The 26,011-nt window shown below is 41.4% G+C and overlaps 1 protein-coding gene and 1 long non-coding RNA gene across 2 annotated transcripts in view; one reads left to right on the forward strand and one right to left on the reverse strand.

Moving 5' to 3' along the window:
* The window catches only part of PTCD2 (pentatricopeptide repeat domain 2), a 28,641-nt gene extending 24,497 nt beyond the window's left edge, over positions 1–4,144 (forward strand). The window contains exon 10 of the mRNA XM_090276369.1: positions 3,308–4,144. Within this exon, the coding sequence (XP_090132495.1) occupies positions 3,308–3,532 (225 nt within the window). The 3' untranslated portion in view covers positions 3,533–4,144. The remainder of the gene's footprint in view (positions 1–3,307) is intronic.
* An 11,677-nt stretch (positions 4,145–15,821) lies between these two features.
* Positions 15,822–25,476, reverse strand: LOC150008501 (uncharacterized). The gene is made up of 3 exons (XR_016511316.1): positions 25,405–25,476; positions 23,576–23,671; positions 15,822–15,989 (listed from the first exon to the last, which is right to left on the reverse strand). It is a non-coding gene; the product is annotated as an uncharacterized LOC150008501 (long non-coding RNA).
* Positions 25,477–26,011: the final 535 nt, after the last annotated feature.

The raw sequence follows: 26,011 nt of genomic DNA on the forward strand, positions 1-26,011 counted from the left end.
GACCCACCCAGAATATTGATTCGGAAGTTGTCTCACCCTCTCATGAGCACCATTAGCATCCCTTCCCCTGTGGACCATTCCCATCAGCAAACAATAGGATGTAGTATCTCTCATCTTAAAAAAATAAATCTCCCGTATTGAAACAAATGAAAAGACGCAACATGTGTTTAGATAGGAAGACTCAGCCTCCAGATATTAAACCATATTAAAACTTCTGTCATTACAATTATTGTTTTAGTTCCTGACTAAATCATCTAATGGAACTGTATAAATGCTTTGCAAAGTTCTAAAACAAAAGTAAATAAAAATGAAGAGCAGGAAAAATTGAAAGCAAAATGAAACAAATGAACCCACGTGTCACGTGGATGGTTTAAGCACCCAAAGGGGAATTATTATAAGTCATTTGAAATTCAGTCATTTGTACATTACTGGTAGTATAGAGCTAAGGGAAAGGAACTATAGAGAAAGTATAGATAATTGGCAATGACATTATTGTTAGTCTTGATATGGGTGGTGTCATTTTGACAATGAAGGGGCCTGTTGGGTGGTCCTCCCTCCCTGCCTTTCTCCCTCCTTCCCATGCCTTTCACAGTTCTGGTCCTACCTGGTGTCTGAGATGGCAGGCCTGGCACTAGAGGGCAGGTGGCTGCTTTCCCCTCTGCCACACTGTTGCCTCTCAGTCCTGTTCCGTTGCCTCACTTCCACCCAAAGGCTTCTTCCTGCTGTTAAAGGGAGCAGGAAACTAACTGGATATGATTAAATTTAAAACTTTTTTCTGTTTGAGGTCTTAGCTCTGTGTAGGTTGTGACCCACTCAGATCCCTTTGGAAGATGTTAGAAACGTAGCGGTACTGGAAATGTAAACAAGTTTTCAAGTGCATATCCATGTGCATGTGTATGCAGTACAGATACATGTTAACCAGTCATCCTTTAATCTGGTCCGTCAATATGTTTTCCAACGTGATGACTGAAGAATCTGCCATCCAAACAAACTGCACATTGGAAAACACTGATCGTTTTTATCTGAAATTTACCTCCCGAAGCTGTAAGACTGATTTCCGTAGAAAGCTCACCCTCTAGTTCTGCCTGTTCCCCTGGTGGTTGTGAGACACTCAGGGAGCTGCTTATTGTGAAATGAATCGATCCATATAACCCAGGTAGCTTTTGAGCTAGCTCTGAATATGTGAGATTGTATGTGGAGTCCCGCATTGTAAGATTCTGCATTTTGCAAATGCTGTAGTTAGTGTTTATACGAGCAGTTATTAACCATGTCTTATGTGTGGAGATAAGGTGGTGTTGTGCCGCTAGAGGAATGAAGGGAATTGTTTATTTTCTGCAATGCCAGGACTGAAACCACTCAAACAGCTGTTTATTCATTGATTTGTTGCTTAAAAGTAAATTAACAAACAATGTAGTATAATCTCTTCTCTGCTTAAATTATAGAATAGTCTTAGAGACACCATTTAATATTTTTGTTATGATGTAAGGGAACTGTTGTGCATGCAATTAGAGCAAAGTTATAGATACCTCCAGCTTGGCATATTTGCTTTGCTTCTTTTGGAAGCTATATGCTGCAGATTAAGTCACTTCACCTTGAACATGAGGACTAAACAAGCTATTCTTTTTAAGAACATTAAGAAATATTTAAACTTTTTATCGGATGGTTCATTGGGGAGCCCTTGTCTGAAAGGAAGGTGTGCAGGTAACACATTGGATTATGTCACATTTAGAAGATGGCCAAAGAGTGTGTTAGAGACTTTGATTACAACTAAGTCTCATCAAGAAACATTGTTAGGTTATATTGTTAGTAAGGATTGAACTCTGTAGAAGGTTGATTTTGTTCAGAAAGTAGCTTCATATTCTAATTGAGAACTCACCACCCACTTTTGTAGAATTAATTACCATTCATTTACTGTGCCTCTGGTCTAGTGCTGGCCTTCACGTTTCATTCTTATATATCCACCAGCCTCTTGGCATATCCATGTACATGCTTCACAGACACCTCCATCACGTCCGTAACAGGACTCTTGATGTTCCCTCTCCACATCAGGTCCCCTCCTCTTCCCATCTCGGTAATGAGAGCGCCCATCCCCAAGTTACAAAGCTGGGAAGGTGTCATTGATGCCTCCGCTTTCCTTTACCGCTTCAACCATAAATCCTTAAAAGTTTAAATCTAAAATATATCTTACAAAAATCTACTAATCCATCTTCCCTATATATTTCCCAGTCTTTTCCATCATCCTCTCTTCAGGGCTGTGGTGGGGGCCTCTGGGTCAGGCTCCACATTTGTGTACCCGTCACATCTCTGCACAGCTTTATAAACTGAGATCAGACCATGTCCCAGTTCGGATCCTCTGATGGCTTTTAGAATAAACCCCAAAAAAACTTAACATACTTAACACTAAAGCCAACATTCAAGTGATGATTGCAGTAAGTGGGAAGAGGAAAACCAGGTCAGAGAAGAGGATGTAAAGGAAAAGCAAGTGGCCTGTGGAACTGCATAGACTTGAGTATAGTCCCTCATACTTATTTTCTGCCATTACCAAAAGTTAACCTTGGCCGACAGGACGCTAATTTAAAGGAACCTAGCCTCACCCGTTCTTGTGAGAATCTGCACACTCAGCCTGTGTCTCAAGACTCAAGATGTATTCGTTTACACCTCAAATACACTCTGAAAAATGCCAGAATGGCAGGTGTTCCTAACCTAACAGAAAACATGTTTTTAAAGATTTCTAATCTCTAAAAACAAACAAACTTACCGTGTGCTATAAAGCTCTACATAGTTTGGCCCTGCCTCCTGCTCTGGTCATTAAATTGGACAAACTTGTTCCATTGCTGTTTGAGCTCCTTTTCCTGGTATGTCTCATTATATAGTGTGTGCCATTTATATCCCCCTTTTATAAGATATTAGGCCCTGGCCAGTATGGCTCAGTTGGTTGGAGCATCATCCCGTAACCAAAAGTTTGCAGGTTTGATCTCTGGTCTGGGCACATACGGGAGGCAACCAATCGATGTTTCTCTCCCTTCCTTTCTCTTTAAAAGCAATGAAAAAATGTCCTTGAGTGAGGATTAAAAAAAAAAAAAAATGGGTACAGGTATGATACTCAAGTACTAATTCTGAATTTTGTGTGTAGCTTGCAGGATCCGCTATAGCTAGTCCTACCCCTGTGTGCCCTGGTACCCTGGTTTTTACCATGTTAGGTGGACACTGCACATCTCTACACATTTGTCTCTGCTTCTTGGAGGGTGGAAAGAACAAGGAACAATCTTGCATAGATATAATGATTCACTTTTGTTTTATTTGCTAGCTGGCCAAAGTGAGGGAAAAACTGAAGGATGTGCCTGCTCTTCTGGCCAGATTTGACGAGCTCTATGGGAAACTGCACATCAATGGCCAGGTGACCACTTACAGTCTGGATGCTCTGCTCTGCTACATCCCCAAAGACCTGAAGTCCCACACAGTGCTGTTAAACAAGAGGACAGTCAGCCGTCGGACCTTCCAGCCACTCAGCCAGTCCCTGTGGGCTGAGTAACCCTGGGTCCAAACCCCCGTGGCATGGGTCTGAGCGGGATAGGGCCTGCTTCTAGTAAGCTACTGGCATCCTGAGAAATCAGGCACCGAACTCCAGTACTGACACTTGGTGGTCTCCTTAATTTCCGTGTTCATTGAGTGCTGGCAGGCTGACCTGAGAAGTTAATACATTGTGCTGCTTTCAAGGTCTAGATACAGGCGAACAGAAAGCTCAGCTCCTTCAGAAAGGACGTATGCCCTGGTAGACTGCTGAGGGTCCTTGAAGGAACGTGGTCACAGTCTCCAGCCCGGCTACTGGTACCAGCGTTCCCAGTAAGAAGTAGTGGAAGGAATTTCACTATAAGTGGTCAACTCCGACTGACTTTCAGGAAAGTGGTCACTTGCTGACTTCAGGTGTTCTGAACCCCTGTGCCGCTGTGCTGGAAAGTGGCCCAGGATTTTCTCTTGGTTTCTGTCATCATTTATCGGTGACCCCAAAGAAGATGCTTTAAGCCCTCATTTTCCCACCCATAAAATAATAGTGCCTATGTGAATCTGCATATTGGTTTGAAATTTTCATTCAAGGTTCAGTAGGGTCAAATTTTCTCAAAAAATAAAAAAGTTCCCAAAACTTCTTGGGATTGTTTTGTTTTCTCAGCAGCACAAACCAAACCAGAATTTTGCTCTCAGAATGGGTAAGTAAGCCAAAATTTAAATGATTACTGCTCTGGTCATGGGCAAGCCATGTGCTTTCGAAATAAGTGCCAATGAAAACCACATCATGTTCTCTGCATTTCGTAGTTGTCTGTGTGGGTCATAAATGTTTGTTTGCTAATGGGTCTTCTCTTTCTCTCTTTGGATTTTTATATTTTGGTAAAAATAAATACGTCGTGACAGCAGGTCAGAGCTTCCTCATGCTGATCCGGAATGCAGGGTTTGAAACACGGCCCATGGAGGGCTATCGGTGCCTGCTGTTTCTGCAGGCCCCGCTGATGTTTCAGCCTGCCAGCCGCCTTCCCACAGTGCTGCCGACTCCTCAGTGCTAACTTGCACTTTATCGTTATTTTGAGGCAAGATTTGTTCATAGAATCAGAAATTTTAGAGGAGGAGGAATCTTGTGAGTCTCCTAAGTTAACTCCCTCATCTCTTGGGTTGAGGAAATGACTTGTCCGAATTGGGGTAGTTAGTTTCAGGAGGAGCTGAAATTCAAATCCAGATTTCTAGTCTCATGCCCTTCCCATTATACCACGTTATGTCTCTGCAGAGAAGAAAAGGGAGACTCTTCAGAGACAGGATGCAGGGCTTCCACAACTCGCTGTGTGGCATGGGCTCACCTCAGCTTCATCGTTTGTTAAATGGGGAATAATACTAGTGCCCAGCTCCCAGGCTTGGCGTGTGGGCGGAATGAGATAGAGCAAACAGGGAAGTGCTTGGTACAGAGTAAGTGCGATGTGACTGTTAACTATTGCTGTCACTGTTGGTAACATTTGGAATGTTTGCACTTTGCTGAGGAATTATATAAACAAATGAGTTCTTCCTTCTGCTCAGAAGTCAGAAGAAGTGCTTTGCATATGCTCTGGGAAACATTAGTAGCCCCGTTTAAAGAAAATTCTAAGCATTCACTCTCTTAATTGCATCTTGAGTGTCTTATATTTTCCAAAAAATAATTGGATCTCTCTACCTTCAAAGTCTTAGGGAATAACAGGGCATGCTTCCTGTGCTCCAACTTATCATTTGCCTTCTCCAACATGCACAAAGAGCATTCAAATGGCTATTTTGCCCTGGGTGGATGTGGCCCTGGTTGTTAGAGCTAACAACCATTCATTAGCAAAAAACAAAAGAATTTTGTTAGTGACAAATAGCAGCAGTGACCTACCCGAGGCTTGCTGCTCTGAGCAGCAGGCAACCATCAGAACTGGGCTATTGGACCTGCCACCAGAGGTATTACTCAGGGGCAGCTTAGTACAGAGGTAACTAATGTGTGTAACGTTCACCCCCAAATAATAGATGATTCAAAGGCTAAAAAAATATCAAAGAAAAGTATGTTCAGAAGTGAGCATTTTATTCTTTCATTTCTTTGGAAAGTGGTGTTCCTTTGTATTCAATAATTTGCCTAAAGCATCTGTTTACTCTTAAGCAATTTGCCTGAAGCATGTATTGTACTTACTCTGTTAATGAGAATATTTCATTGGACAGGATATCTTATTCCCCAACTCTATATGTATCTCTGTAGATTGCTCTCAGTTGTATAAGTCTATTGCTCCAGCATTTAAAAATCATCCTGGTGAGCACAGCGCAGTATGAGAAAAAGACAAAAAGGTATCTCTTTAATTAGGTGACATGAGGATAGGCCAGGTTGTGGTTATCTGTTGTTGTGTCAAAAATACTCCAGAATTTTGTGGCTTAACATAGCACCAACCATTTGATTATTTCTCATTCTCCTTAGAAGCGACTGGGCTCAGCCAGGCAGCTCTTACTCAGGGTCTCCTGTGGGCAAATCAGTGATGGCTGGACTGGAGTCACCTCAGAGCTTCCTCACTCAGTATTTCTGGCAATGGATAGTAGGACTGCAGCTGAGGCTGGGGCCTTGCCATCTGCATGTATGGACACACATGCATGTAAACAGAGGCAACAGATGGCAAAATCGCACAGGGCTTGACAGAAAGAACCCAAGATTCAAATGTATAACATTTCTATCTGCAGATTTGGGACAATGAAACTCAGTACCTAAACTATCCATTTAAAAAATCACAATGACAGAAGCTATGATTAGTCTAATTTAATAGGCATTATGCATTAAAAATATGTGGTGAACCAAATCGTTGTGAACTGATCTCAATGGAAAGATTTCAGAAAAGGAAAATAAAAATTTTAAAGGAAATGGTTTGAATGTCTTACATGGAAAATGGATCAAGGGACAAAGTTGACTTTAATGGCGTTACTTTAAAAAATATCTAATGAACGAGAATTGATTCATATTGGTGCAATTCTCATTGAAATATTTTTGATTTGCTAATATGGAGTCAAAACAAGGGGATTAAAAAATGCTCTCTTCTTTTGGAGCTTGCATTCTTCAGGAAGAGCAGAGATTAAACAAATAACTGTGCACATGACCACGTGATCACAATGGGATAAATAAGTCCCTGGCAATACTTATATCACTCTGTGGCAAAGACAGTAAGTGGCATGTGCACGTGCACACACACAATTAGTGGAGGACCTTTTCTAGTCTCATCACACCATTGCGTATGCCACTGATTTTGACATGTAAATACATTGCCTCATGTTGGAACACAGCTTTTCTATTTATATAGCATCTCCTGCAGGCCAAAGTAGTCTACATTTGCTTTCTATGACCCCAGAGTGCCTGTGCAGCATATTATACATATAATGGGGCTTTATTTAATATTTGTTTTAAGAGTGAGTTAATTACTGTTAGTTAATATGTATAGTCTACCATGATATGCTTTTAAGTACTTAACAAGTCTTTCATAAACTGGTCGTTCTTTTTATCCCAGTTTTATGTATGACAGAGTCAAGACCCAGAGAAGTGGAATGCCTGAGAAGGGGGCCCAGAATCCCTTCCTTCCAATTGTCACCCCCCTCCAACCCCCATATTTCTAAGCCCTCAGCTCATCTGAGTCAGAAGTGATTGGGGAGGAAGCAGTGCAGAGGGAGAGCACAAGGGTTCCAGGTGAAACTTCCAAGCTGTTCATGAAAGATCAAACCATCGCTGCATCATGCACCCCACCTGTTTGCCAGCTTTGCTCTGCTGACCTGAGAGCTGTGACCTCCAAGGACCTCAGCAGCAACATTGTCTCAGAGATTGAAGAGGGGCTTAGGGAAAGAAGGCCTGGAGGGAAATAAAGAAGCCCAAGCTTGGCTGCTGATCGCTGCCGTACAACTGAACACTCACTCCCAAACTGGCTAGCCAGGGAGAGGAGGCCTCATTTAATCAGACCAGGGAGGAAAACGCACTGGGAGCCCCTGAGTCCAGGAAGGCTTCGGGGCAGCAGCCTGCCTGGGAAAGACATTGCAGGGTCATCTTCCCGATTCCTTTCCTCAGAGGAGACTCTAAACAAAAAAAAGGTTAAAATGTACTTGTATATACACACAAACACATATATGCATGTTACACATACACATACACAAATGTGCCTATATGTTTATTCGTTTCCAAATAATTCCTGGCCAGCTTCATGCTTTGCCCTGTCATCAGTATGCAGCTGAAGAACTTAGAATACCCAGCAGAGGGCGCCCAGAGTCACTTTTTAAAAGCGTCTTCCATTTCTGGAATCAAGAGAACCAGGTCCACAGGAAAGGTAGCTGTAATAGATTTTAGGGAAGATATAGAATATTTCCTTCACTCAGATTAAGAATTACCCAGTTTCTCAAGGATGTTTTTGGAAGAGAGAAACCAGTGAGGATGATCTTCTGCAGACACTGTATCAATACAAGTGTGCATGTGCATAGCTAAATGGATGTTCCATGAGAAAATGTCCATCTCAGATCCTTATGACAGAAAAAGGATGGTCCTTGGTCTCACTTGGAGAAGAGTGTCCTCCTAAAGTAAGAAGAAATCCCACAATGAACTCTTTGCCTTTATTTTCTCAAATCACACTGGTATAGGGGAGAGGTGTAAAGGACTTGGGCTTTTCATTATTTCTGTGGTCTTTCTATCCTACTCAAACCCATCAGACAATAGCAGCCTCTCTGTGCCTGCCATCCTCGGGAAGGTGCCCAGGCTTGGGACTTCCTTACATGAGGGGCTTCCAGTACCTGGTGTGTTTGCCCCTGGCTGTATCTAGGAATTGGTCAATGATCAATGTCCATGATCATGAACCTTTGATATCCACTGAGCCTTCACAGAGTACTGTTATAATGGGTTTGGGTTGGGATTCTGGTGAAAGATTTCTGACAGAGACCCAAGCCCTGAGGACAATGGCAGATACACTTGCTCAAGACAAGGTGCCCTGAGAATTCAATAGAGAGTTCTTGAGAATCACCAAAAACACCTGGAAGAGATTCTATGTGACTGGATATCCTACAACTGTTGGGGGTAAAAGAAACAAACTGTTAATTACTCTAAATGTAGCCCAAATATATCTTGAGCACAGCAGTTCAGAGATAAAGATACTAAAAAAAGAAAGAAAAAGAAAAAAGTTCTGTGCAAAATTCTGTAGTAGATGCTATTCCCCTCGTATATATATTTTTTTTTATTTATGTCACTTATTAAACAAAGAACAAAAAATACCTGGCTGATGCCCATTTGGTCAGATTTTTCTAGAAGTCTGGAGTTGAGTGGCCAGAACTAAGTCTCTGCTTCCATTAAGCTATTAGAGGTGGAAGGGGTCATATGAAGGTGGAGTTCTACTGCACATGACATATGTCATGATGTCTGCATTGCAAGTAAAAGAATCAGTAGCATGAAGCTCACTCATGCAGGACCTGTCTTGGCAAAGTGAAGAAGTGAGCAGTTCATCAGTGAACCAGCTGAACTGAATAGCCGCTCTGGATTCCTCGTCCCGGGTTTTCCATAACCTTTGTTACTCCCTTAGAGGCAAAATATTGAACTCAGTGAACCATGGGTCTATTGGACTATTTGGGTCTTTTTAATTTAAGTCTCCTTCTCCTTTCAATTCCACATTTTACTTTGCCAGTGTAGACATGACATAAATGATTATTTCACCCTGTTGAAATCCTTTTATGTGCAAGACACCTGAATAGATACAGAGGGGAAAACAGAGATAACCAGCACAGCACTGCTGCTGTTAAATAGCAAATCTTCTGACTCCATTTTAAAGATTCTGAGACAAACAGGTGATATGAGTCCCCATGTCTTTGACTTATAATTCTGGCAAACATACAGGGGGTCGGGTGTAATTGACTTCTGTTTATATTTCAATAAATTAATGTCTTATGTTTTTTTTTTTTCTCAGTGAATTGTACTTCCTCTTTCTTCCTTCTCTGTTCTTCTATTTTGTGTCTTCCCCATCATTTTGTTAACGCTTCTCTCTTCAAAAAGTCTTTTAGGTCCCCTTTTGGGCACTTCGGTGACGGAGTTTGGCTTCCTGTGTTCTCACTCTCTCACTCACTGACTAAGAGTAGAGTCTGCTTTACCGGGACTTAGGAGGAACCAGAGGTTTGCTTTCAGTCCTGTTTTCTTCTAACATAAAATCTTATTTCCAAGGAGAAGATCTGAATAAGCCAAGTTGAGAAAAGCAAGCAACAAGCCTAAAAACCCATTTCCTTCCTTCCATCCTTTCTTTCTTTCTTTCTTTCTTTAACTTAATTTATTTATTTAGAGAGAGGGCAAGGGAGGGAGGTACAGAGGGAGAGAAACATTGATCCATTGCCTCTTGCACGCTCCCAACCAAGGACTGAGCCTGCAACCCAGGCATGTGCCCTCACTAGGGAATTGAACGGGCAACCTTTTGGTTTGCAAGAGGACCCCCAACCCATGGACCCACATCAGTCAGGTCAAAACTCATTTTGTTCACCACCTGCCCTTGGGCTATATTCTATAGAAGTTAACAAGACCATTGGGAACTGCCCATTTGCTTCCAAATATATCTCCAGCCCCAGCCACATGACATGAGTTAATTCTTTCCAAGTAGGGCAGGCCGAGATCAACCAACTAAAACTGTATTTTACTGGAATGCAAGGTACATTTCTACTTTTCCAGTTTGTTCAACAGAGAATATTTACCAAGTACCCATTTTGCCTAGAAAACAGAGAGGCTAGATTAAAAATAACATGTGTTTGCTAGTTCAGTATTTCCAGACCTGGTACTCAGATACCTCCTAACAGTTATGAACTTCAGATCTAGGTTTAAAGCCCAACTATGGGATTGCATCTCTCATCCTTTATGAGAGCTTGGAAGATGCTGATTACTACAAAATAAATAATATTATCCTATCACTTCTTCTTTATTGTTTTAAGTTCATGAAACCAAATTGTGTTCATCCATGGCAACTAGGAGAGAAATATTTATTTTTAAGTTGATCTTATTGTCTCATTCTTAGGGACTGATAAATGAATGAGTAGAAGATGCTCAATCAGACCTTAGAGTTAAAAATCAAAGACTGCATGCATGTGAGATTAGGGAAAATTGTCTAATTAAGACAACAATGGGAAAAGAATGAACCACAGTGCTGACAACACTTTTAGGTAAAATCCACTCTGTTTGGGAAGCACTGCTTCATTTCTAGTGTCGAAACCTCCAAAAGCACCTAGGACAGTAAGAGATGCTGGTCCATGATGACTTTGTCTAGAGTTATTTTGGAAGCTCTTGGAGTCACCTGTCATTGGTATTTAAAGGTAATGATGAAAATGCCTTTCATTTCTTCACCTTGTCTACTAGATTTCCTGTCCAAAGTAATAAGAAAAAAAAGGGGGGGGGAGACCAACTAACAAACCGTGAGTCCACATCTGGAATGTTCCATTCAGACCCAATAAAACGAGCACAAATTGCAAAAGCAGTTTACCTGCTGACCATGACAGCAGCCCAGCAGCGAAGCTTCAGCCTTTGTTTCACATTCCCCACAGCTACTAGGCTGTGGTGGCTCAGATTTTGAGAAATTTAACCTGCATGCCTACGTGTGACAAGGCTTGCCTGGAAACCTGTAGTTCAACAAAGAATAGGAAATGAAAATCATCATTATCACCACAGAGTTCCTTTTACCCGAGTTTCCATAACTTAGAGAGGTACCTGTGCTACTTGCTCTCTGCCCTAGTTTCTTCACCTACACTGCTCTGGGTCACCTCAAAATGAAGAAGTGCTTGTCCCAGTGGTGAAAGGTCTCAGGAGCTGGCTGCAACTCCTTTCACGGGAAAAGGAAGGAGCACCCCTAGGATTGGGCACTCTCTCTGCCCTGAACAACTGAGCTTGAACCCCAGAAACCTTGACCTGAGTGACATTAATTTGCATACCAAATATATCAAAGTCCTAGAAAGTCTCAAGACTACCATTTGATTTGGAGTTTCCTAAGTAACTTCCATAGCCCTGAAAACCAAGGACCACGGTGTACAGCTGCATGAGCTGTACCAACCAAGGGCACTTGGAAGTGGGGCTGAGTGGAGGCGAAAATCAAGGCTGCTTCAAGGAAGCACCTTTTCCTAATTCACCCAGACCCACTGAGTGGATCAGCAGGGGCTGTGAAGTCACCCCAACCCCTTCTGCTTGATGGTAAAGAGTCAGAATATGTCTCCCTCCAAACTTCCTGAGGCTTCCTGTGGCCCAGAGAATCAACTCCAAGGTCCTCAGAGAAATGTAACCTGACCCCACTGCCTTCCACCCCCACTCTCACACTTCTGCCTTACTTGCCCTATTCCTGCCGAGTGAGCCTTTTCGCCATTCCCTGAAGACCCCAGCCTATTCCTGCTTCAGGGCCTTTGCACTGGCTGTTCCCCTGGCTTACTGCCTCACTTCATTCAGATATCTGACCAAATGGCAACTTCTAACCAAGGTCTTCCCTAGCCACCTAGTCTAAACTGCACCTTCCCTCCTCTCTTATCCTGCCTCCTACTTAACTTTTATATTCATGCATTATTTGTCTTCTCTCTAGAACAAGGGTTGGCAAACTACAGCCTGAGGGGCAAATCATGCTTGCTGCTATTTTGCAAATAAAATTCTATTGGGGTACATATCATCTTAGGCTGCTTTCACAGGACAGCTGTAGAGTTGAGTAGTTGCCATAGAGACTGCATAGTCAACAAAGCCAAAAATCTTTATTATCTGGCCCTTTGCAGAAAGAGCATACCAACCATGTTCTAGAATGTAAGCCCTAAGGGGGTAGGTACATTGTCTTTGCTCATTTCTGTATCTCCCACACTTAGAATTCTGCCAAACACTTAGTAGGGACTTGGTAAATATTCATTAAATGATTGAACACCTAGATAAATGAATATCCAACTGTATGTAGAAAATGCTTTTTTTACATCAACAATAATTGAGCACCAGCTTGTGCCAGGCACTGGATTTTGTGCAGAGGACACCATAACGATGAGAGACCAATAAATTCAAGGCACTGTGAGGAATGTCACATTCCATGTAAGTGCCAGGGTGTGGGGAAGCCATAGGAAGGACACCTGACCCAAGGCATCCAAAGATGGTGGCCTCTAAGGATGAGTTCTCCAAGTGAAGGGACATGGGAAGGGCTCTGCAGGCAGAGTGGAACATGCCTGGTCAGAGGTAGGTAACCACAGTTCTCTGGAGAGCAGCAGGTTGTTGAGAGAGTTGTTTGAAGGGGATTTGAACAATTTCTTCATGAGTTTGAATGATCACTTTCCTCATCTTTCTGACTCTTATTCCCTTGGTTATCATTTAAAATTTGGAGGAAAATAACGCTGTTTCAGAAAAAGGTTGCTCCTTTTCTGCTGATGTCTCTTTGGCCCAATCCAAAACACACCAATTGCATTTTTTGAACCTGATATTTCCGTGTTGTGGACATGTCCAGTGCATTATAGGATGTTTAGTAGCATCCCTGGCTTCTACCCACTAGGTGCCAGTATCATTCCCCCAGTATGGCACCAAAAATGTCTCTAGTCATCACCATATGTCCGCAAAGGGGCACTGCATTAGACAGTGCCAGTAAAACACTCCAGGCAACTTGAAGATGAAATATGTTAACAACCTGCAAATGTTGGATAGAAGTGAGTTTTGGCAGCATAGGTGCTTGGGCCTCTGGGAATAAAAACTGCCTGTTTCTTTTCATCTCTTGCTTGCCCAACATGATTATGACAAGTAGCCATAGAATTTGAAGAATAAACCTTGGCTACTTGTTCACTTGGTTATCCAAATGCCATTTCTTTCTGGGACTCATGAAATCTGTGCTGTACTGAAAGATGCTAAACTAAATATGTACTAGGACCCCAGAATCCTACTCACCAATAAAAGAGAATAAGCTATTGGTAAATGCAACAATATGAATAAATCTCAAAGGTATAAGGATGATGAGGGAAAAAGACAATTTTTAAAAGATACATATTGTCTGATCCTATTTACATGACTTTCTGGAAAAGGCAACACTGTAGTGCGAATAGCTTAGAGGTTATGATGGCCTGGAATCGGGGCAAGTGTGACTGCAAAGGGACAGCAGGAGAATTTGGGGGATGACGAAACTGTTATGTAACCAGATTGTGGCAGTGGTTACATAAATCTATACCTGCATTAAAACTCATAAAACGAATCTAAGTTGACTTCTGGCCAAGATGAAGGCCTAGACAGACACACTGCGTCTCCCTCCCCAACTAAGAAGGAATACAACTACCTCAAAACTAGAGACAACCAGAAGTTCCAGAAAATCGAGCTGCATGTAAGCCCAACAAACAAATATATAAAGAAGAAACACTCACACAGACAGGTAGCAGGAGCAGAGCCAGGGTGGAGAAGACACAGTGTGGTGGTGGCAGCAGCTGTGGCAGTAGCAGGCTGGCACAAAGCACAGTCGCATGTTTTAAAAAGTAGAGAGGAACGTCTGGAGAGCACTCCCAGCCCCAGACCAGACCGCACAGCTCATGGTTCCAGCACCGGGGAAAATTAAGCCTCATTGCTTCTGACTGTGCAAACCAGTGGGGGTTGGGGTGGAGGAAGAAACTGCTGGTCTCTCAGTGGAGTTGCTTGTTTAAAGGGCCCCCATGGTCCTGGAACGTCTGCAGACCCACCCACTCTGGGAACAATAGCCAGGGCAACAGCTAGAGGGGCACCAGTCCCATACGGAAGTGGGAGAAGTGCCTGGAAAAGGGGCGAGTGCTGAGCAAGTGGCATTGTACCCTCTCAAAGCCCTCCCCTGCACACAGAGCCACAACCTAGTGAAACAGGTCATTCTGTACTGATGAATACCTAAGGCTCCACTCCTTACAAAGTAACAGGTGAGATAGCTCTACCTAAGATGCAGAGGCAAAAAAACACAGGAGCCTGTCAAGATGAGGAGATAGAGAAGTTTAGACCAAAAGGGAGAAAGAATCAAGGTTCCAGTGGGAGAACTAAGCAATGAGGAGATAGTCAACCTAACAGATGAAGAGTTCAAAACACTGATGATAAAGATGCTCACAGGCTTGACAGATATGCTTAAGTATGGCAAATGCATAAGGGAAGAAGTGACGGCTATGCCAAATGAAAGGAAGGAAAATCTACACAAAACCAATTGTGAAGAGAAGGAAACCAGGGTTCAAATCAATGATTTGGAACATAAGGAAGAAAAAGACAGTCAACCAGTACAGAATGAGGAAACAAGAATTGAAAAAAATGAGGAGAGGCCTAGGAACGTCTGGGACAACTTTAAATGTGCCAATATCCGAACCATAGGAGTGCCAGAAGGAGAAGAGGCAGAGCAAGAAATTGAAAAGTTATGTGAGAAAATAATGAAGGAAAACTTCCCAAATTTTGTGAAGGAAATAGACATACAAGTCCAGAAAGCACAGAGCATTCCAAACAAGCTAGACCCAAAAAGGACCACACCAAGACACATTATAATTAAAATGCCAAAGATTAAAGATAAAGAGAGAATCTTAAAAGCAGCAGGAGAAAAGCAGAGAGTAACCTACAAAGGGGTGCCTATAAGACTGTCAGCTGATTTCTCAAAAGGAACTTTGCAGGCAGGAAGGAACTGGCAAGCAGTATTCAATGTGATGAAAAGCAAGGACCTACAAACAAGATTACTCTATCCAGCAAAGCTATCATTTGGCATGGAAGGACAGATGAAGTGCTTCCCAGACAAGGTGAAGCTAATGGAGTTCATCATCACAAAGCTATTATTATATGAAATGTCAAGGGACTTACTTAAGAAAAAGAAGATCAAAATGATGAATATTAAAATGACAACAAACTCACAACTATCAACAACTGAATCTAAAAAATAAAAACAGAATTCAAGTAAGCAAACCAAAATAGGAACAGGATCATAGGTATGGGGATCATTTGGAGGTTATCAGCTTGGAGGGGATAAGAGGGATAAATGGGGAAATGGTGCAGGGATTAAGAAGCATAATTGCCTGGTACAAAATAGACAGGGGAAGTTAAGAATAATATAGGAAAGGGTGAAGCCAAAGAACTTATACATACAACCCATGGACATGAACTAAGGTGGGTGGGATTGCTGGAGGGAAGGGGGGTACTGGGCAGAGGGGAGCAAAGGGAAGAAAATTGGGACTACTATAACAACATAATCTATAAAATATACTTAAAAAACTCATAAAACTGTGCACTTTAAAAAAAGTTGTTCTTGAAGAATATGGTGGGGTTTTGATACTTACATGCTTTCTAACCACAATATAGCATTTAAAACAATATTTTTTAAAAGGTACCAGGAAATGAGGCTTTGAGCACTCATCGTAATAAGAGAAAGTAGATATTCTGGAACTATATGAAGAGTCTTAGCTTCCTTGCTTCAATTCCTCTTTCATTTTCCACAGAACAAGGTGATCTTCACTTCCTGATCCAGGGTTACCAAATTTCATCCCAGAACTGGTTGAGCCTCCTTGGGAAGAAGAGAGAAAATGTTTTCAGAACTGATGTATATCAGAGCAGAGTTGCCCACACACTTTGAGGTATATACTGTCATGACATTGTATTGATATGGTATTCTTGTGTAGTGAGAAAGGTCCATCGAGGTAAAAAAGGAAAACCTAAGAGTGTGAGGCTGGCTTTGCAAGGCTCCGGGCAAGAGAGGAAACAGAGCAAAATGCATGAAAGGGGCTTGATTCGAAAAATGATCGATGGCATATGAATAATATCACCAGATGTACATGAACAGGAAAAAAATCAGTATTTTCAGGAGATTTTTTATTCACCCGAAATGCCTAGTCTGTTTATCTAGTGATGACCTCTGTCTAGAAACCAATAAGCATCCATTCAGGATATTCTACATTCCTCCTTTTTTTAGGGGAACTGCAAGCTGTGGTTGACATATACATGAAAGAGCCCTTCACAGGAAAATATTGCTCATTTGCTTGTGCAATAATAATAACAAACCACAGGATGATCACATCACAAAAGAATGCTTGGCTTCTCAAAGAATGAAACGTATGCCAACAGTGAGAGTCATAAAGCATCATATGCTTGATATTCATCCTGAAAGAGCTGCACAAAACACAAATGATATCCTAATCCCAAATATGTTTCTTTCTCTTGGTCCCTGTCATCCAACTTTCTCAGCAACATAATGCCAGGTGGACAATTGGAGCATCTCCAAACTTTTACACAGGTGGTCTAGTACACCAACATCCTCAGGAGCTATTGATTCTCCTTCCCCTTGGCTAAATGTAAATTGTGGAAATGAGATGACAATTCAGGTGACAGAGGCAACATGTGTGCCAAAGAACCAGCACATATCACTTTGAAAGAGCTTTGAACTTTTCAGTAGCATTGCAGCACTTCACCTTATTTGGTGTTTACAAACATCCTCCCTCCTCTACAGCGTAAGGAAAGATTGCTTTTCCCCATTCAACAGAAACTAGAACCAAGGCATATGTGCATTAAAAATTTGCCTGAGGTCTCATGGGGGGTTAGTAAGAAAACAAAGTGTAAACCAGAGTCTCCTGATTTCAGACCCCAGTCAGGAGACCACATTGTAAAGTGCCATGTGGCTTCACCAAACAAAGCCCAAAGTTAGGAGATGAAGATGGTCATGCTCTGTAAGAATCAGGTGACCTCCCCAGGCCTGAAGGTGGTGATGTATTAACAACTGAGAATGTGCCTAATCTGTTTTAACACTTAAGTCAAGCATCACATCTATGAGAAGTCTTTGTTGAAACACCTACCTAACTGCGCCCCCGCGCCTTCTCTCTCTCTCTCTCACACACACACACAATGAATTGATTGCTCCCTTGGTGAGTTCCACCATATCTTCAGTATAGTGTTAACTTTGTGCCTGGAACTCCTGCACGCTCTCAGGCCTGGGTCTTGCTGTTCTTGGATTCCCAGATCCTAACACAGTCCCTGCCTGTGTCCCAAATGAAAAGCATGGCATGAACTTAATTCCCTAGGGGTACAAATCAAGGGCAAGCTGGGCATGAGAAAACCTTGGGAAAGTCATTAACTCTCTCAAACCCTTCATTTCCACATCTTTAAAATGGGGATAATGAGAAAACAATGGCCTTGGAGGGTTATCGTATGTAAAGTGCTTGGAAGGTGACTTTCTCACAGGGAGCTCTCCGTAGATGGTAGCTCTTTGTGGTAGCCAACCTCCAAAATGGCCCCCAGTGACTCTCCCTTCTAGTATTTACACCCTTGTGTGGTTCCCTCTCACAATGAATACAGATGACTATGTGACCAGACAATATGAGATAAATTACAGGATGTGACTTATGAGACTAGGTCATAAAATTATTGAGGTTTCCGGCTTGCTCCCTCCTGCTTGAATCACTTGCTTTAGGGGAGCTAGACACCATGTCAGGTGTACACACAAGCAGCTCTCTGGACAAGTCTGTATGGTGAGAAACGAGGATTTCTACCAACAGCCAACATTCAGTCACCATCCATGTGAGCGTGCCATCTTGGAAACTGATCTTTCATCTTCAGTCAAGCCTTCTGATGACTGCATCCTCATCAGAGATCTTGAGCTAGAAACACCCATGTGAGCCTCTCCTGGATTCCTAATCTACAGAAACTGTGAGATAAATGCTTATTGTTGTTTTAAGCTTGCTAAATTTGGGGATAATGAATTAGAGAGGGATAAGTAAATAATACGATCTTATTATAAAAATAGTTGTATAAATATCAATAAAGAGGTACCACCCGCTTGGGCAATTCTTGTTCTTGACTGGTTTCAGTTTGCAGGAACTATGAAGTAGGAGGTTGGGTTTGACCAAATTTGGACTCTCTCTTTCTCAAAAGTGACTAGGTAACTAAGATAGATATTCTCAGCAACTGACTCAAGGAAGGCGAGAAGGTCCTCTTGGTGTTATTTGTCATATCAACAAACTTTCAGAGAATGCCACTGGACACTGAATCAGATATTCTAATATAATTTAACTGTGTCAGGCATGTAAGTCATCCCTCCACATAGCTGGACAATTCTGACCTCAAGAGCTAATCCTGGGCGCCCCTCTCTGTCTCTGACCTGCAGTGGCCAGCAAACCACCCAGACCAATCCCTTGTTTGTGTTCACCTTCCCAAGCCTGTCACACCACGAAATGTTGATGAAATGGTGACATTTTAAAAGTTGCCAATATCTGACCAAGTATTGAGAGAAACGTTTGTTGGTTGTTTTTTTTTTTTTTTTTTTTTTTTTTTTTCATGCTACACAGGCCTTGGCAATAGTTAAAGCTCGGATGATGGGCATGGATGAATTTGGCTCTGAGCTCCCACATGGTTATGTTACTGCAACTCTAAACCTCAAGGCCTCTCCCTTCCCCAGTGATCCCTGGTACCTCCCTGGAGTATTTGCCACTGCTTCTGGAGTGTCCCACTTCTCAACAAATGCTTTCATTCTTTATTGCCAACCCCAGCTCTCCTGCAGTTTCTGCTTTGCTGGCTTTCTCTCAAAACTAGAGGGTTGTACCCAACCATCTACCCCAAGCAATCACAAGGTTATCTTTCTGACAACCTTGAATTGTCTGACCCTTTAGCGAGCACAAACGTTAAGGCCCCTTGAGGCAGCCTCTATGTAAGAATTTACTAGTGCCCCAGGCAGGAAGATAGAGCTTTTTGTTGTACTCAAAAGCATTCTCTGACACTGAAAAATGCATGTCTCATGATGAGAAATATGAACTTTGTCTCTCCTACAAGTCAGAGAGTTATCTGCCCACTTAGGGCACTCCCTCATTGCTGAGAGGTTGACACAGACACAGTCTTCTCTCTTTGTTCAAGAATCCTAAAGTTCCTACCATTTTCCAGGGAGCTCAAACACCTATGGTCATTAATTTTACTGTGACCAGTCTGCCCTGGATCCCAGGGTTCCAAGATATACAAATATATACAGGTGAGACCACCAAGACCCACCCCTAGATTAGAACTAGATGCCAGCAGGACGGTACACAGAGCTTACAGTGACCAACTCCATTCTGGTGGATACACACTCTTTTTCATAATTCCCATCTAAAACTTTATTAATCCACCCAATCCAGCTGTGATTAGATCAAGGGGAGAACATGATGAGCCTCACTGCCTGACCATTCCAAGGCTTTAGTTCAAGGATCAGCCAGCATGTGGCCTTCATCCATGCCCAACAGCAAAGCCCATGACCCGCTAGCCAGGGTCTACTTTCACACCCACACAGTCCCCGGAGCACGTGGACTTTTTAGGAATCCACGAGTATTATATTATCTGAAACATCTAATGGCTTCCCTTTGAGTGCTGGAAAAGGCAGTGAGTTGATTGCAGCACTCAGCAGAGAAACCACGGGGTAAAGAGTGTGCCTGAAAAATGCTAAAGGAAGTTTGATGTTTTAACAACAACTCAGCTCTGTTTCAATGTTGACTGTGACTGTGACAGTATGCAAATTCTCTGTCCTTAAACTTAAGAAAATATTATTCAGTGTTCACCTCTAGCATGGTGGGTTACATATTTAGGGCATCCAATTTACTAAGGGCTTTTAAAAAATTCATTAATATTTCATTGGATGGGTGAAAACATCAGTTTAATGTTTGTACAAAGGACTTCGTCTCCTGTTTTGTCAAGATTCTAAGTTTGTTTTATGACTTCAGCTATGTCAAAAAAGAGAGGTTCCAAGTTTAGTCTGGAGCACAAAAAAAAGGCAGGTCAACCTGTCACCATTTTTATCCGCTTGGTTTCTATCTATATTATTACTGATTCCCTCAAGGTTGAAGTGTGAAACTCTCCCTAGCTTCTCACCAATAAAACTGATTAACTCACCTCCAAACTTGACGTTCAATATCTAGTGACAAAAAGACATGTTTCGGTGTTAACATGATTTATATTACTGGCATGCCTCAGTTACATAAATCGCCTCAATAACTGAAAAACACAGGGAGGAAAATAAAATTTATTGGTGTTTACTTTTCCCAAGACAAATCCATGACTACCTTAACCAAACTGCCTACAACTTCTTACAAGTAATGTCATGGGAGTTTACTATGGAAAAGAAAAAGGAGGAATAGAAGGTAAAGCCCTAGGAACTTCTCCTTTGCCTCAATCATCTATCTCTTCTCACACTTGAGTGACAGGAACAGAGAATGAGGATGGAAATGATATGATTGATACATATACAAAATCTCACCCATGGTTAAGACTTTCAGGGGAAATTTAGACCACAGTCTCAGTTTCCCAGTGCCCACTACCCCTCGGGGTAGTTCTGTTTTTAAAAATTAAAAAAGGCAACATTTGGAAGCTTCAGATAGGATATTTATGAGATGAGTTTCTCTGCATCAAAGGTGATGTTATATAGCAGAGTTCAGCTCCTAGAAGACCGGCAGTTCCATGCTTGTGATTGTCACGGAGAAGATAAGGAAGGAAAGGACTAGAAAAGGGGTCCCTGCCTGAGATGATGAAGCCAGCTGTGAAACATTTCCTAAGATTACAAGACCCTCCTAGCTATGCATGCCTAAGTGACCTCGAGTCTTTCCCTGTTCCAATCCTCTGCCACCTGTCTCCAGACAAATCCTTCTAATCTAAACAGCTGCCTTGGTCACATCATGCCTTGTCTATAGTGACTCCCCAAGGCCTCCAAAAATGTCAGATACCTCCTAGGCTGGCTTTTATATCACTCAAGAATCTGGCTGCTTCTGACATTTAATCTCCTCCTATCTCCACCAGGAGCCTGCCACTCCAATCAATAGTCTATGCACTACTTTCTTCTTGCCCACTTCTAAACCTTTACCTGGGACATCTCCATTCTCTTCACCTGCAGTATTCTCTTCCTTCCACTTTCCTTCTCAACCATCAACTCCAGAGTATGTATGATACAAAGGGTGGAATTTGGAATTGGGTAGATCTGAGTTAAAGTCTAGCCCTACTACCTGCTTGCTTACCACGGGGCAAATGTTTTATTTTCTCTGAACCTCAGCTTCTTTATCTATAAAATGAGAATGTTCACATCAGGTTCACAGTAGATACCCAGTAAGGCTGAATTCTTTGTTTTTTTGCATATCTGCTCAACTCCTATGTATCTTCCCAAGCTTCTAAATCAACTAATTTCTATTCAAATGGCCATAAAATAGGATTTATATATGAGAATAAAGTTTAAGTGCAATAAAGCTGTCATCAAGGAATTGGCCAGGTCAAGAATGTAAAGATCGTAAGATCCTCTCAGGACAAAGCTCAAGGGCCAAGGTGCATGGGGTCATTCTCTGCCAGCGACACACTGAAATTTCAGTTTCAAGGGAGTGGAACCAAGTACTTGGGAAAGAGTCAACCAGTTCACTGATGAGAAACTATAGTATTACTGTGACTCACTGAAAGATAGTTGAAAGAGTACCAGAATAACATATTTTTATAATTCCCTTGATTTACAAAAGATGCCAATGAGCAGATTCCATGATACTCAAATCTTAATTTTTTTTTTTAATAAAAAAGACACCTTAGATGTGTTTATGATGCTTAAGCCCCTGTAAAAGAAATTGGCCCACTGACAGCCCCTTATTTTGGCAGATAATTTGCTGTGTTACAGAAACATTCTTTGGGCACATATGATTTGTGCAGGGGTAGGCACCTGACCAAAGGGCAGCAATCAAACAGACTAGAGAGTAACTATGTCTTACGTTCTAGTGAAAAAAGATGAGCCAATTGGATTACCTGTCTTTCAAGAACTGGGACTAGAAAACATGGAAAGAATGAGACCATACCAGCAAGAGCAGAAACTGTAAGGATTCCCTAAGGGAGAGTCAGGGACTTTGCAAGCAAAAGCCACAAGCAAGCCAGAGTTAAGAAAGTTCACAGACAGTTAGTAGACAGAGGAGAACAGAAGTGAGTAAAAGCACAAGGAGAAGCAAGAAGCCACGAAAAAGAGATGGAGAGAGCGGAGGGTCCCTGGGGTTGACCAGTTCCTCAGGCCACCTCAGTCCTTGGAGCTATCTCAGTTCCTGCAATAAAATCCCCTTGTCTCAACTAACTTAGATCAGTATTTATTAAAAACAAAGAATCTGACTTAATTAGTAGAAAAGTAGTAAAATACATTACTACTAGGAAAATATAAATACACTCCTCTGAATACACACTGTTCCACAAGTTACATTACTAATAGGATCACAAGGATTATTTTTAAGTGAGATACAAGGCCTATGCACTGCGGCCTCTGAGCTTCGTCCTGAGTGGGTCTCATGATTTTTACATTTCTGACCTGGCCAATTCCTTGATGACAGCTCTACTGCACCTAAGCTTTATTCTCATATATAAACCTTATTTTATGGCCAGTCTGAAAGTTGAGACTACCTTAAAGGACTGACTACCATTTTCTCAGAGCGTTGGCAGGAGGGATCCTCTTATTATTTCACTTCTGAGGGCGGCCACCATGGTCTGACACTTCAAAAAATATTTCTGCCTGCTTTGAGGATTCAGACCACCCTGGTACAGGGTGCTATGGTGACTTGACAAAGAGAGCCCTCTTTAGCAATGAGAAAACCTGCCACCTGTGTCCTGTGACAGATGTATACCCACTAACCCTGGGACCCCAAGCAAGTCACTTCATCTCTCCAAGATTCAGTTTCCTCTCTGGAGATAGATTATTATTTCTGGAATTAATAATGTATTAATCTTTTTAGTGAATTTCTTCTTCCTATTAGATAAGAGAAGAAGGCAGCCTACAAGGAAAAGAAAGGCTCTGGATCAGGAGTCAGGACACCTGCACTTTGGCTCTGCCCCTCACTGGCTGGGCAAGCTTGAGCAGCACATGCGACCCATCTGGGTCTCATCCATAAAACAAAGGAGTTGGTTTGTAGCTCATCAAAATGGCATTTTCACTGCAAATTCCATGATTCTGTGATCTCTAAACATCCCCAAGCTATGTTTCCAATGGCTCGTTCCATCTGCATTTAAAATTCTTCATCCCCCCACCCTTGATTATCCAGACAGCAATCTGTCCAGCAATTCCTAGGAGAACTTACTTCTTTCAGTTTGTCCAGCTACAGACTAAGCATAAAAAATGTTTGCGGGGATGGGGGCACTGACCAGTGTGGCTCAGTTGGTTGGGTGTCATCTTGCAAAGCAAAAGGTCACTGGTTGATTCCTGGTCAGAGCATATGCCTGGGTTGCAGGTTTGGTTCCCTGTTAGAACACATATGAGAAGTAAATAATCACTGTTTCTCTCTCACATCAATGTTTCTCTCCCTCTCTCCCTCCCTTCCCCTCTCTCTAAAAATAAATAACTAAATTTTTTTAAAAGAGTGTTTGGAGAGAAATCTGGTATGTTTCAGTCCAATGCCAGTTAGAACAGTTGGACCAATTCAGGTTCCCTGTGGCACAACTTCTACTGACTGCTGATGGAGAACTTTGAAGTCTAAATAAGAAGACAGACCATATTCAAAGAAAATGTGTCTCCTTCCCATAAAAGCATAAATCCATTAGTAGAAAATGAAGGCATGGAGCCCAAAGCATTCCTCAAGGTCATTTTAAATGTCTCCTCTTAAAAGGATTAAATTAGCTGGTGAAAATTAGGAGTGTTGGGGTCCACAGATCAAGGAGGTACGGGCAAATAGAAAAAGGTCAGAAACGAATATGGCTAGTAATAAAAAAATTAATGCCCTGCAATTTCAGTAAAAACAGAAAGTCACAAATGCTTCTAAGATACTGAGGGTCTTCAACTGTCATTATTTTACCAACATAAAAAATGCTCTAGCTACGAATGATGGCACAAACTCTACAGAAACATTTGTATTGGCCCAGAGAGGAGGTTAATCTAATGTAATCATATATATAGAGTGTGAACTGGTAATTCACAAAATAAATACCTATAAGCAAGAAAGATATGAAAATGTGTTCAGTCTCAATAATAATTAAAATAAAATATGAAATGAGATTTTTTATTTTTTTGGCCCATTGAATTAGCGACAAATAAACAGCATCCAGTGCTGCTAAGGGTGTAAGGAACTAGCCCATCCTATACACAGTAGGCAATGCAAAATTTTAAATATGCAATATTTTAAGTTGAAATATCAATCCTAAAATTTAAGCCATCAGAAATCCTATGGCTATTTACTTAATAATGTTCATTTGCTCTTAAGAGCAAAAATTGGAAACTATGCACATCAATAATGGATTGGCTAAACAAACTTTGTACACCCAAATAATATAGTAATACACAACTGTTTTTAAAAGAAAAAATTAGATTTATTAGGTGAGAAACAAATGAAAAAATTTTGAGAGAGAATGCATAGTATCATCCATTTTTTTCAAAGGTTGCACAGGTGCACACCCAGCACTCTAAAAGGTTCCCCTGCTTTCATCCCTCAGGTCTTGCCACACCCACCTTATGTGCCCTATTTTAGTGCCATACTGAGTCTAACCTGTCCTGTGTCCTGTGTCTGCTCAAGAACACGTTTCCCTCTGCCTGAAACCCTGGCCCTTTGCTCATTGCCTGGCTAATTCTTAACCTTAATTCTATGTTAGTGCACAAATCTGGAAGAGTCGCACCAAACTGTTAACATGGATATTTCTGAGGCCAACATGGCAAGGTATTTTCCCCTTCTGTGTCATACTTTACTGCATTGTTTGACTTCTCAGAATGAAAATATTGTTTTATTACTTTATAATTAAATAAAAACATTGTAAATGGAAAGAATAAGACTGAAAAGTAAAGTGATCAGATTTTACCTCTTGCCCTACAACTATTGCTACATTCTATGCCCTATGAATTCCTTCAGTTATGGTTAGATATCACTTATATGCAGACGAAAAATATCCAAATAAAGTTGCCCAGGAAAATTTAGGTCAGAGGGAGTGAGACAGAGGAGAAAGGAGGAGATGATTTGCTAGTGATTTACCAATAAGATGGTACTTACTTCCAAATTTCAGGTTAGGAGACTTGAGTATTTTTAGTCCTATGGAATGAAAGCTGAAGCTTTAATTGTTGTCCAAACTCTTAGAGAACCAACCAAACAGAGAAACAATGTCAGTAGAAATCAACATATATTGTTTTACGTTAGTTTAGATTATCAAACCCAACAAACCACCTCCCCCAATTTCAAAGAATACCCTTTTGTTAATTGTAAAATAAAACAAACAAAGCTCTATCACTTAATTGATCTTATACAAATCAAAGATATATAGTATACAGTAGTCCCTCTCTATATTGTGGTTCACTTATCGTGGCCTCACTATATCACAGGAATTTTAAAAATATTATATTTAATTATTTATCGTGGATTTTTCACTATATCATGGGATTTTGCAGTACTGTACATATGTGTTGTTAAAGCTACATAGGTTTAAGAGTGTAGAATATGTTTTAAGAACATCAGTAATATTTATAAAAGTGTGGAAAAGGTTAATAAGGGAGTGGGAAAGGTTTATAAGTTTATATGGGAAGGGTTTATAAAACCTTAAAATATATGTAAATACTAAAATAAATGTAAGGTTCCTACTTCACGCATTTTCACCTATCGCAGG

The sequence above is a fragment of the Furipterus horrens genome, unplaced genomic scaffold, assembly GCF_987537825.1.
Source record: "Furipterus horrens unplaced genomic scaffold, mFurHor1.1.pri manual_scaffold_5, whole genome shotgun sequence".
Classification (NCBI taxonomy): Eukaryota; Metazoa; Chordata; class Mammalia; order Chiroptera; family Furipteridae; genus Furipterus; species Furipterus horrens.